Source organism: Danio rerio, chromosome 11 (genome assembly GCF_052040795.2).
Source record: "Danio rerio strain M-AB ecotype USA chromosome 11, GRCz13ab, whole genome shotgun sequence".
NCBI lineage: Eukaryota > Metazoa > Chordata > Actinopteri > Cypriniformes > Danionidae > Danio > Danio rerio.
The window spans coordinates 19,944,535-19,958,277 of NC_141031.1; the positions used below are offsets into that span (position 1 = coordinate 19,944,535).

The following is a 13,743-nucleotide window of genomic DNA, read 5'->3' on the forward strand; positions in this document are numbered from 1 at the left end:
CTCTGTGATTGTTTCTTATTTGTTTCCAAACTTGTGAAGTTGATCTGTTGTATAAATGCAATAAGTAGATGCATGAAGAGTCTCCTTAAATTTGGTCATATTGTGTGAGCAAATGGAATCTTTCTTACTGTTTGATGTTTGTTTATCATCTGTAGGCTGTCTACAATCTCTTTCCCATCAGACTTTGTCCAATCTTGTTTTCCTTCTCTGTTGACCTCATAAATGTGTATTTGTCACTGATTTGCTTGTATCCCTGGTGCACATCTCTGAAATATGTATTTCTCAGATGCATGTCACTGATATATACCAGACTGAGCAGATAAACATGCATCTTTATTACGTGTCAAACATGAAATAGTATCTCATATATGTGCAACTGATGTTTATGTGTGTTTGTGTTTCTGTATCCACAGAAGGAGGAACATGTGAGGTGATCGCAGCACACCGATGTTGCAACAAGAACCGTATTGAGGAACGTTCCCAGACGGTCAAGTGTTCATGTTTACCAGGAAAAGTGGCTGGCACGACACGAAACAAACCCTCCTGTGTAGACGGTAGGAATCCAGATATTAAAAAGCATCTCCTTGGGCAAAGGAAAAATCACCTCACCAAAAATTCAGCAACATTTATGTGAAAATAATGTGTTTAAAAAAAAAAATCGGTGGATGTTCTGTGAAAATTAAAAAGCATTTTTTCATTAAATATATTATAATGTGCATCAGCCTATTAATATTAGGTCTATCAAGTTTTAAATTGTACTTTAAACTTTAATAAATGCACAGTTGCCATTTAAGTCTAAAATGTATAAATATGGCATGGCAAAACTGACTGCATATAATAGACGCTTTCCTGTATGGCAACAACAACAAAAATGAATGCTAATGCAAATTGCGTAGATCACAACCTCATTATTGTGTGTTTTTCTTTCTGAACTTGCAGCAGGTGTAAAGGTGTTTTCACAGAATTCCTATGTGAGCTTTTGGACTATGCAAAAGCGAGTGCCCATTATGAGTTTAGACAAGCATAATTTGGAATAACAGACGTTCAAAGCGTTCCTCAGATGACATTTCGCTTCAGCTGTCACCTTGATGTGATTTTAGAGGATTTATTCAAATTGGATGCAAATGCCATGGGGCACACACATGACCTCTCCACTAAATCAAGATAACCCTCTGAAAATGAATAAATAAACAAATACTTAGAATACATGTACAGTACGTACATGCACATTTGTGTCATGATTAGAGCTCCTCTAATCTTTAAGCCTGAGGCTGAAGATGTCCATGGCAGATGCAGTATATATTCATAATTATATACAGTCAATTTTATTACGTATTTGGTGACCCAGACATATTTATTAAATGGCTGTCTGGAATACTTGATTCAGAATGGTCAGACACAACATTCCGATGAATGTTATTCTGAGATAACAACCGCTAAAACTAATAGCACAGGCTCATTCAAATATATTACCCTGACCATCAATGGACACATTCACATCCATGTTTTTGACAGTTTTGTGCCTATTTGTGACAAAATAATACATTGTTTATTTTATGCTCCATTCATCCATTTTTGTTTTTGTCAGATTTGCCTTTAATTTAAGAATTAATGAACTATTATGGCCAAGAACAATGTTTTGTGTTCTAAAACCCTCTGCTTAACAGCTTTGGAGGTACTTAATCCCTTACATGTTTAACAGGGAAGGATATCTAATTGCTGCTAGTGCATAAAACATATTTTTACATTTTTTCTTCCATAGTTACTTTTTCCGATGATTAAATGTATAAAAAAAAAAACCAGCAACAGGCCTACATGTATTATTCTGTCGAGAGCGAATGGCTAGCATGGCTCACTTTATTCAAAACCATTATAATCTATTGAGTGTGCTCTAGCTCGGAGCAGAACAGTACTTGTCATTGTAATGATTGAAATGGCCAATCAGATCAAAGAATGCAAGGTTTACTGTTCACAGAGTACATGTAGAGCTTGTGCAGTATGGATAGTTCTAGCTAAAAATAATTCATAAGAGACAGAGTGAATGTTTGCATTTTATGAAAAGCTAATAGTAGACTTAAGGGATCATGGATGCATAATCACAATAAACAAAGGTTTAGTTTGATGATGCTGTGACTGAGTTTGTAAGCATGGAAGATGTCAGTTCATAAGTGAGCTAAAGCATTCAAAACTTACCATAATGATTCCACCTAGCAGAGTAAGGTTGAAAGCTGTTGAAGCGAAACAAGACTGCTGAATAAATTTGCTGATGATTACGCAGCAAACAAGTGCTTTTATAATGTCACAGTCCGCCCCTTTTGGTCATGACCTTGTGTGAAAGAAGCAGGGATGTTTCATCATTTTAAATGCATTTTAGGGTTCTGTTTTTATTCATTCATTTATTTATTTTATTTTCGGCTTAGTCCCTTTATTAATCTGGGGTCGCCACAGAGGAATGAACAGCCAACTTATCCAGCATATGTTTTACGCAGCGGATGCCCTTCCGGCCACAACCCATCACTGGAAAACCCACTCATTCACACACTCATACACTACGGTCAACTTTAGCAAATAATTCACCTATACCACCTGTCTTTGGGGGACTTGTGGGGGAAACCGATGCACCCGGAGGACACCAATACAAGGAGAACAGGCAAACTCCACACAGAAATGCTAACTGACCCAGCCGAGACTTGAATCAGCGACCTTCTTGCTGTGAGGCGAACATGCTACCCACTGCGCCACCGCGTCACCCTCTGCTATGAAACACACCATAATTCTTGTATTGCTTTCCAAATTTATATAATGTATATAGGGATGCAACGATTAACCGATTTCACTACCTACCGCTCTTTAATTCATCATGGTTAAATAATCGTAAATGCTACTCAACACCGTGTTTCTGCATGAAATTAGACTGACGCAACTAAACAAAGTTGTGCCAACTGTGCGCTAGTTTGAAGTTCCAAGGTTGTACATCGAGGCTAATAGACACACACACACACACACACTGGGTTAACTATGGCTGAGGCTATTAACTAAGAGCCATTCACATATCACTTCTTTTGCTTGCGCAAGATTGTTATTTCCAATGGAGGTGCACAGCTTGCACGTGGTTATTGGAAGCTTTCCAGGCACACCTAGTTGAAAGAATGCCGCAAGCGCACCACAAGTCATGTAACAAAAACTGACCAGTATGCTTAATACTTTGTTTGGAATATACATATTTCTAATCCAAAGACAAAAAAATCAAAAGATGAAAATACCAAACAAATCTGTAATATAGTTGATCAAAAGTGCGACGCACTTTCAGCGACGCAGTGGCGTAGTAGGTAGTGCTGTTACCTCACAGCAAAAAGGTCGCTGGGTCGCTGATTCGATCCTTAGCTCACTTGTTGTTTCTATGTGGAGTTTGCATGTTCTCCCTGCGTTCACGTGGGTTTCCTCCGGGTGCTCCGGTTTCCCCCACAGTCCAGAGACATGCGGTACAGGTGAATTTAGGCTAAATTGTCCGTAGTGTATGTGTGAATGTGTGTGTGGATGTTTCCCAGAGACGGGTTGGGGTTGGAAGGGCATCCACTGCGTAAAAATGCGCTGGATTAGTTGCCAGTTCATTCCTCTGTGGTGACCCCGAATTAATAAAGGGACTAAGCCGTCAAGAAAATGAATGAATGAATGAAAAGTGCCTTTCAGACAGAGGTTTAGCTGCATTTGTTCACTTTGAAAAAGGTAACTACTTTGCTTATACGATGCTTAGATTTACAGTAAACAAATATTATTTTGCTATTTATTCCTATTTTTATTTAATTATTAATTTATACATTTTTCTGTCATTTATTTTCAGTGTAAAAGTATTACTTATGTTTAAATGCCAAATCTTTTTTCACTTGTTTTTAAGTCCAAAGAGAAATTGGCAAATGTTTGTTTTTACTCTTATTTTGTGTTGTATTAATTGGTTAGTGAGCAGCAATAAATAACACTTTAAAATATGAGAAGTTTTCATGTGATTTTCTAAACTATTAGTTTGAAATAAATTAATGCAGAAGAACAATCTTGATATCCATGAAACTGTGATTTGTCCTCAGACTATAATTGTGAAACCAAAATCTATAATCGATGCATCCCTAAATGTATATAATAAATTTTTTTTTTTTTAAATGTTTGTATAAAGGACCTCATTGGGTGTTTTAAATATCTTTTAAGATAAAGTTGTAAATGTTTCATGGTTGCTCGGTGTAATGAAAATATTTTAAATAAGCACTAAACATTGCATTTTAAGCTGCATTACACTTCTGTCATTTTAGTGCATGAAAACCCCTTCTTTCATCTTTGATCCATAAATATAAATGTGTATATAGAAAAACAAAAACCTGCCTTCAAAAGCAACAGTAAATTAGTATTGCACTTGAGTTCCCTTCCACCAGTAGAATACAAATCTGCTAACCTTTGAAAGGTCATTTTTTAACGCTGCATCACTTTTCTTTGTACATTCCTCCAAAGTCTGTTTTCCAGTTTGTGAATTCCACACTTTGTCTTTGAATAGTGTTTTATTTTTTTCAATACAGCGATTTTTACCGCCCTGTTCCACAACAGATCGCACTGAATGGCAGGCTCTGGGTGGTACGCTGCTCTTCACAGCATACTGATGTGATCTGTGTAATAGCATAAAGAAAGATTCACACTTCATGCCTCTATGAGCGTGTCCTGCAGGGAGGGCAGCGTCCCGCACATCTGCTGTATCGATCAAGCCAGGCAGCTTGTTATGTGGCCAGGTGAGATAAAGAGTGAAGCTGACAGACCACTGGGCAGTGATGTGTGACTGACCGGATGAGCACACAATCTGCATATGCTTACACATATGAGTCAAAAACATGCCTGTAGAGTGGATGTACATTTAGACTATAATTGTCATATCTTAATTATATTTTATAAAACAAGTACTGTAGTTATTAGCAGTTTTTATTATAATTTGTAAGTGCACACTTGAAGTGTGACATCTTTAGACTTACAGTATAGGCATATTTTATGTATTTATTTGTAAATGATCTTTCTCTGTTTGCCCACCACGATGAGGCAATCGTATTATATTGATATTAGTACTCAGGCTTTTTTATATTTCTCTCTAATTATGATTTTTCTGTTCAGGTTGAGACCGAGTTGTATTTATAGGTATGGTCATTAGAACATTACAAAAATAACAAATCTAAGACTTTTGCACTTTACTGTAAATCAGTGGTTCTCAAAGTGGGGGTCGGGACCCCCCGAGGGGTCATGGGACAATAAAGGGGGGGTCGCCTGGTGATTTTCTAAAAATCTATTTATTTTTATTATACCATAAGAATTACCTTATTTTATCCATAACCTACTAAAGAGAACAAATAGTTGTTTATAGTTACTATATACTATATATTTACTATAGTAGCTTATTAGCTTAGTTACTGGTTTTTTTGGATTGCGACCCCTGGGGTATTCACATTATATTAAAGACACAGCAATAGCAGCAGGATGAATTTATAACACCAGGTTCAACTTTCTGGCCCATTAACGGCACAAAAAAATTAAACAAAGAATAGACTTGGGTCTATGGTGTGCAAGGTTTCTGTATTTATGACCACCTTATTGGGGGTCACGAGACACTGGCATTGTCATTTTAGGGGTCGCAGGGTGAAAAGTTTGGGAACCCTTGCTTTAAGTAACTTTACGAGCGTCATCTTTAGGGTTGTCAAAAATGTTATTAGTTTATGAATGTTTATTAATGCGTAGCTGATCAGGTGATTCATGCACAGCCATTGAATTTAAAATCTTACGCTGAGACCTATAAAAAAAATAATAAAAATCAGAAGCATTATTTTTCAAATTAAAACTAATATTAATAATTAAGAGCAATGACAATCAGACAATTTAAGTTGTATAAACAATAGTCTACTTCATACTTAAAAGTAGGGTTTAAACTTAGGCCCAATCCCAATTCTACCTTTGTACCCCTACTCCTACCCCTTGGCCCTTAAAATCGAGTGTGAAGGGGAAGGGCTTCAAGATTTACCCCTAAGAAATGGGACATCACTACAGCACCTGCTCAAGTCATCATGTCATCATGATCTCTTGCTTCATATGAGGTTTTAGACTGTCGCCACTGCTTTTTTTTTTTTTTTTTTTTTGGTATTTGTCTTCAGGAAATCACTGAAGGCATATATCATGTTATCATAACAATCCAATGTGGCAATAAGATCATAACTATACTGCACATTTACACAGTAGCCATTTCATCTATGTAAACACACAAAAACAACATTATAGCAAACACTGTAAAAAGGTAATTCCCAGCCACAAAACTGCTCTGAAAGGGTTTTCGAGTGTCAGAATGTTATGGGACTACTATACAGGATTTATTATTATGGATTATAGATTGCGAAATTTAGCCGGTTTTACTTTTTAGCATTTTTATTTTTAATGCATGACAGTAAAAAACAAACGACATTATAAATATATTAAAACATGTTCTTGTTAGTTGTAAAAATTCGGAATAATGACAAAAAAAACTAATTTGTGGGTCTCCTTACTTCCGGGTGCCACTATCCTGCCATTGTGGCTGGTGTATTCTGGAAATTTTTCTTACTCCTTGGTTTTGAGTGTGGTCCTGAAAAATTTCCGTTCTAAGGGGTATCTACCCCTTCCCCTTAGCCCTGCGCCTTCAAGCTAAAGAGAATTAGGACACTCCTACCCTTTCTAATTAATAATCAAGTAATAAGCTGGAAAACTGGTACTTAAAGTGAATGTTCAACATCAAATCTAAGACTAATTTTAGCAAAGTAGACATTTAAAGTAATATTTGATGGACTGCATCAGGGTTGGTGCATACACCTGACTGTAAAGAAGAGCTACAAAACAAAACAACACTGTTGTGTTCAGTATTATTATGGCAATATAATATGAGTTGCATAATAGTAATACTACAACTACTACTACTACTACTAATAATAATAATGTAAGAATGGATTTTAACTTCTTAACTACAGCGATTTAAACTGTAGTTTTGCTAAATGACTAAAAAGTTATCAGTATGATTGTGAAAAACTATACATTTCTAGAAATCAGTTGATGCTAAATCAAAAGTAATTCACCAATACTCGAAAAAGAAATGACTTAATCATAATAATTTGCTATGGTTAAAGTTGAATTAGTTGAAAAAAAAACTGTATAAATGATAAAACATAAAATTTTAAAACATGTGATGTTAAATGTAGCCCGCTTAAATGTAAATAAAATTAACTGACATATAGAGGGGGTGGGAGGGGGTGAGCAGAGTGTAAGACCCAAAGAGAGAGCCAGATAGCAATAGCCAGGGAAGAAAGGCTCCAGAGCAGGAAAAAGTGCAGAGTAGGAAAAGAGAAACAGCAAATTTTACCACTTATTTTGTATGTTCCTTGACCATGTGATCAAAGCCCAAATACTGAGACATACAAACTGACCACACCGTAAAACCCACACAAATAATAACCTGGCTGTCATACATTAGCTATTTTGCTACTGCATGTAAACAAATGCATATCATAATTTACATTCCTTCAATAATAATAATAATAAAAATTAGTGTTGAGTACCGAAACCAGTACTTACAGTATGTAACCGGTATGCACCAAACCAAATCAGCAAATGAATTTCGCTGCCTAATTTCAGTGTTTTTCACTGCTGCTGCGACAAGGATGCATAAAGCATCAAGGGGTACATCAAAGGAAAACATAGGTACATGTTGTCACACCATCTCTAAACATTAAGTTCTAAACAACTTTAAGGGATACGGACATCATTGGCAATGTTAGGTGTTAGTTATTGTTGCTTGGTAAAAGCATAATGCAAATCTTAAATTCATGCTAACAAACAAATAATCAAAAGATATATATATATATATATATATATATATATATATATATATATATATATATATATATATATATATATATATATATATATATATATGTATATATATATATATATATATATATATATATATATATATATATATATATATATATATATATATATATATATATATATATATATATATATATATATATATATATATATATATATATATATATATATATATATATATATATTAATGCAAATCAATTAAATTATATAAAATATGAATTCATATATACGTTATACTTCAATTAAATTGTTCATTTAAAATACAATATACATATTTTGTCAAATAAAATATTTTTCTAGAGTCATCCACAATGTCAATCCACAATTTTGTGGCTCAAAAGAATCAGTTGAGGCACCATTTTGGCACTGGTACCGCTTTAAAAGTATTGATTTAGCACCAATATCGAAATAACCCAAAACGTTATCCAACCCTAATAATAATAATAAGTGTGCTGCTAGCTGACATTCAGTTCCAATACTACTTATATTAAACAAAATCTAAAGAAAATATTTCATTTTATGATATTTAATTTTTAGACTATTAAGAATAATAAAACAAGAAATGCAAATTGCACTCTAGTCTTTGTTTTTTGTTGGTTGATGCCACGTTGATTTGCATTACTGTTTATTGTCTGAAGACTAACCGTGATTTAAGTCCAGCCTTTGTTTAAACCAGCAAAATATTATTATTCATCAGAGTAATACATGCAAACAGCTGCAGGAGTGTTTGAGCATATATGCTTATTTATGAAGCCTTGCTGTGTTTCTTCACCAAGAAATGGAGACAACTGAGTGATTATACAGTTATGGAGGAAGTTTCCTTCCCTCATGTGTGCTCCGGCCTGAATATACGCTCATCTCCTGCTTGATAATAATACTGTCTTCATGAGTAACGACTGTGTCGGCTGAGCCTGACGGAGACCTGAGGGAGGACCTGCGGGGACGCACTCAAACACACTGCTGCTGTCACACACATACACACACACACACACACACACACACACATACACACACACACTTAGTCACCACCCCTCTCTCTCTGTTTCACATACACACGCTCACACAATTTGTGTCGCCCTACTAAAATCTGTCAGCGAGCGCGCATGGGGTTCACATCCTTCACACGTGCCAAAGAGAGAGTGGCTAAATTTGGAGAGGCGTCGTCCTCCTGTCATCTGACTTTTTAGAAGTCGTTTAGGCAAAGTTATTAACGAAAAAACACAAACATGCTATCTCCTTCTGTCTCCACCTAAAGGGTAAACACACAACACAATATGAAGTTCTTTGTACTGGAAAACATTGCAAAAACAACATAACAAAAATATTTAATTGAAACAGGCAGAGGTGAAAGATATTAGCTAGTTTAGTTTAATGTGCTACTTTTAGTTGCATTTATAGTAAATTTCAGTCATTTCTAGGTTAATTGTTCTGTTTTGGAAGAGTTTGTAGCACAGTTTTTTCTTATATTAACTATCATATCATGTGATATTACATTTTCTAATGTGTCTAAATCATTCTAAAGCATCCCCCCCCCCCCCCTCAAGGGTTACTCAAGCTATTGCACATTTTAATTTAGATTAAAACCATGTTACCCTGAAGAGTGATGTTTTGTGTGCCATTTTTTTTTTTTTTTTTTTTTGTTTTGTTATAGTGCAATTAAAAAGGGCAGGGAGGAAAAATATTAGCTACTTTAGTTTAGTGTGCTAATTTTAGTCATTTTAGTGTTACATTTTTGTAATTTCTTGCTTTAAATTGATTTTTTCTAGTTTGCTGTCTGGTTTAAGAGGGGTTAGGTGCTTTTTTTCTAGCATCTGCTGTATCTTATTGTCACAATCAGCAGTGAACTAGCAGTTGTTGATTGCTGGAGAACTACAAATCCCATCATTCACCTTACACACACACCAGTTCCAGTTCTCTCCCTGATTGCACACACACCGCTGGAAGCTCATCATGGACTGATTACCAGGACTATAAATACACCTCACATTCACACACACAGTCCTGAGTCTTGTTCCCCTGTAACATTTCTTGTAGTTTCCTTTCCTTGTCCTTTTGGGGTTAATTTTTCGTTAATTTTTTTGTGTTGTTTTGCTGTCTGTCCCGACCATTCACTAGTGGTGGGCAAAGCAAGGCTTCAGGAAACATTGAAACATTCAAAGCAAATGTGTCGAAGCTTTAAAACGTTTCGAAACCCATCGCTATAGTGACACCTGGTGATATTTTTTTATGTATTGCTCTAGAATAGCTTCAGCAAAAACAGAGTTATGCAAATTGAGGTATTAAACCCCACGTCGTAGAGTTGAGACTTTAAGCGGTTTCGTGGAGCGGTGAGAGTTCCAGACTAGCATGTCAAGATAATGGATTCGAATCCAGGGTGATGCAGCTGTAAATGTTAGTGTTTTTGTAAAATGTTTTGTTTTAACATTGGTCTGGCATATGTGAATACATTTGTGATAAAATATGTCTTGTTTTGGTCAGAAAAAGGTAACATTAATAAAATACATCAAGTCATAATGTTAGAGTATTTGTACTAATCGAGACTCGAACTCAGGCTGTTTGCAACACAGTTACTCTGTGCACACGCATGGTCCACTGGAGATGAAAGATTTTTTCAGACCCTTTTAGTCAAATGTAGATTTGCCAGGTCTCAAAACGCTTCTGAAATGCAATCACATGACCTGGTGTTTTGAAGTCACGTGTTTCAGATCATAATTCGGTGCAGTGTTTCGAAACACTTGCGATTCGGGATCTCGATCCTGTGTCGAAACTTCAGTTTCATGACAGCCATCCCTACCATTCGCCTGCTTTGCTGACTAGACTTCTGAATTACCCTCATGTTACTGTTTGTTCCTGTTTGACCATTGCCTGCCTGACTAAGCTATTAATGATAAATTAATGATACACATATAATGTTTTAATGTTTTTTTTTTTTTTCATGTTACTCTAGCTATTGCATATTATATGTTAAACCTTTTCTTCCTTGATGGGTTAGGTAAATGAAACAAATATTAGATTTGCTTTGCTGAAAAACTTGAAATTAAATTTTATAGTGATTACACACACAGTAGCTTAATTAGTTGCATGCGCTGATTTAAGCTACTTTAATGTCAAATCTCATTTTTTTAAATGTCTAATGCTGGTTTTGTTGTGCTTCACTGTTCTGTTGGCTGGGATTAGAGGGACTTTTTTCTGCCATCAGCTATATTCCACTTTGTCCATAATGAGAAATCTTCCTAAACCTATGGATACAAGTTTCCAACATGCTAAATAATTTTTTTTCTGTGGAATAAAACAGGAACTCAAATCAAATTTCTAAGTTAATATTTTGCAATTCTAAGTTTATATTTCATAATTTCTCCCAAAATTGTGAAAATAAATGAGAATAGTGAGATGTAAATGTAACATTTACATGCATGCAAATCTGTATTAACCTTAGCATTTTTAATATTGTTTCAGCAGTGTTTGTTTCTGTATGTGTCAGAAATCAGACATCAATTATAACCATACTGTCATAAACATTTTCTAATACACAAATTATTTAGTTTTAAACAAAATATAGATTTTGTGTAGTTTTTTTTTTTTTTTTTTTTTTTTTTATCAGAGCCTCTTTTTCCACATTACAAACCTACTTGAATCAAAGCTCTCCAGGGGAAGAAGCTTCGTTCACTTATAATTACCACTTATTTTTACCTGAAGGGTAAACAAACAAAAAAAAATACGTTTTCCGCACTGAAAATCCCTTAATATGTTTAATTTGAGCAAGTGGTGAAGACATATATCATCTAATTTGATGTTAGATTGGAGAATGATTGTTTTGGGAGATGCATAACTGTGTGTGCATAGACTGTGGCACAGTTAGTGGCAGTGTGCTGTCAGATTATCCCAGCATGGGAATTGATTATTAACTTTGACAAGGAGAACTACGTCCCAGTTATGTCAGGCCAAAGAAGACTCTTGGTAAAAAACATTGCTCTTAACATGTCAGATGTGGGGCTTATTCAACACATACACACATGAGGTCATTCACAGATGTTAGGATTAAATGAAGCAGCTTTAGACTGTAGTTTTGTGGGGTCAGAAGAATAAAAAAAACACTTGTTCTTTTGTAAATGCTAACACTGTGTGAGAGTCTACTGTTGATTCTGTTTTTCATTTATTCTGTTCTTTTCAAGCTGTTTTCTGTTCATTCCACATCTCTGTACTGCATGCATACACTCAGTCTTTCCATAAGCAGCAGTGATGTAGAATGAGCCCTTCTGTTTGGCTGCAGGCCGTTAATGCTGAGCATGACAGGTTGTCATGGTGCATTTGATAGAAGCCCTGCGGAACACACACAGAGATACACTTCAAAAGTAGAAAATGGCTTCATAAACATAGCTGATAAACATACCCACTCAAAAAAAAAGTGAGATTATGAAAAGCCAGGCTCACTGAAAAGATGAAACTCCACCTACATTTCTGCAAAATCTGTCCACAAGTGGTGCTATAAGCAAAATATTTTGTTCAATGCAAATGCTAGCTCAATAATCAGTGCAGTGTTGTGAATAAAACATACTCCTTTGTGTAAAAAAGTTTGCAAAACAATATGTTTGAAGCATGTTTCACAGCCGTTTCAAAGTGATTTCCAGTCCCTGGTGCTTCACAACATCTTGCTGGTGCTTCTTTTTGACTACACTGTTAAAAAAAAAATACTGTCAAATTTACTGTAACTTACTGGCAATTTTGTTTGCCAATAAGACTGTACATTTAAAACATGCTGTAAATTAATAATTACAATTTACTGTAGATTTTTACAGTAACTTACTAGCAATTTTGGTTGCCAATATGTAAATTTACAAGTGCATTGTAAATTAATAATTACAATTGTGATTATTTATTTACAGTTTGCTTGTGAATTTAAAATTGGCAGTGTAAATGAAGCTTTACAGTCTATGTTGGCGATAGGGAGATTTGCTAAGATGATTGCTAAGTGGTGTTAAATAAGAGTTCTGCAGTTCTGCAGTCTGACATTTGGTTGTAAGACTATATAGTAATATTCTACAAAATATCTGAAGGAAACCATAAAAGTGTAAAGTATAAGCAATAATGTGATCGTATTTTCATTTTATCCTCAGACTACTAAGAATAAGGAAATGCAAACTGAATGTTTTTTCGTTGTTTGATACCATGTTGATTTGCATTGCTGTATATATACATTGTATATTACATTGCTGTATATTGCATTACTGTATACCAGAACTTATATTTCATTTTAAAGGCCTATTTGTATTGTGAAATGGCCAATTGCCAAGTTATGTGCAAAATTTTGATCGATATCCTCAATACTGGCAATTAGATGTGTGAGCCTAGACTGGTATTACAATTTGGTTTGGTTATGATTATCATGTCATAGTTTGGGTTCAATTTGATATTTCCGTGCATCATGGTGCATTGACGATGCTTTCTATACACAATTTTATGGAATAAATATATATATTTTAATATATTATTTGTAATTAATTTTTGTCCTTTACTACGAGCAGTCAGATATATAAACTGCTCCTTTAAAAACTCATGTACATGCACAGAACAACATGAGCATTAATAGCAAATAAACAAACGTAAATATCCTGCTAACTTTATGAGTGTAGTTTAGCAAGTTCTTTCACCCCTATGATTGGTCTCACGCTCACCCACCAGAAAGTGCTGTGATTGGCTCTAACACGATGAGTGACATTGATAGATAGCAGCGGTGATCACAGCTGGTCTGCGAGAGATACTGTGAAGAAAACCCGCTCTGCTGACACACGCTCGTGTCTGTAGCCAGAAGTATCG

At 35.1% G+C, this 13,743-nt stretch overlaps 2 protein-coding genes across 5 annotated transcripts in view; one reads left to right on the forward strand and one right to left on the reverse strand.

The window, feature by feature from the left end:
• tafa1b (TAFA chemokine like family member 1b) overlaps positions 1 to 13,743 on the forward strand; it is a 465,222-nt gene that overhangs the window by 385,233 nt on the left and 66,246 nt on the right. For all 4 annotated transcript variants that reach the window (XR_015502524.1, XM_087273710.1, XM_087273711.1 and 1 more), the window contains one exon: positions 414 to 554. Coding sequence is in view for 3 of the 4 variants with exons in the window: in XM_087273710.1 (XP_087129836.1) it covers positions 414 to 554 (141 nt within the window). In the remaining variant the exon portion in view is untranslated. The remainder of the gene's footprint in view (positions 1 to 413; positions 555 to 13,743) is intronic.
• qrich1 (glutamine-rich 1) overlaps positions 1 to 13,743 on the reverse strand; it is an 821,757-nt gene that overhangs the window by 219,911 nt on the left and 588,103 nt on the right. The gene's annotated exons all lie outside the window — the stretch shown is intronic.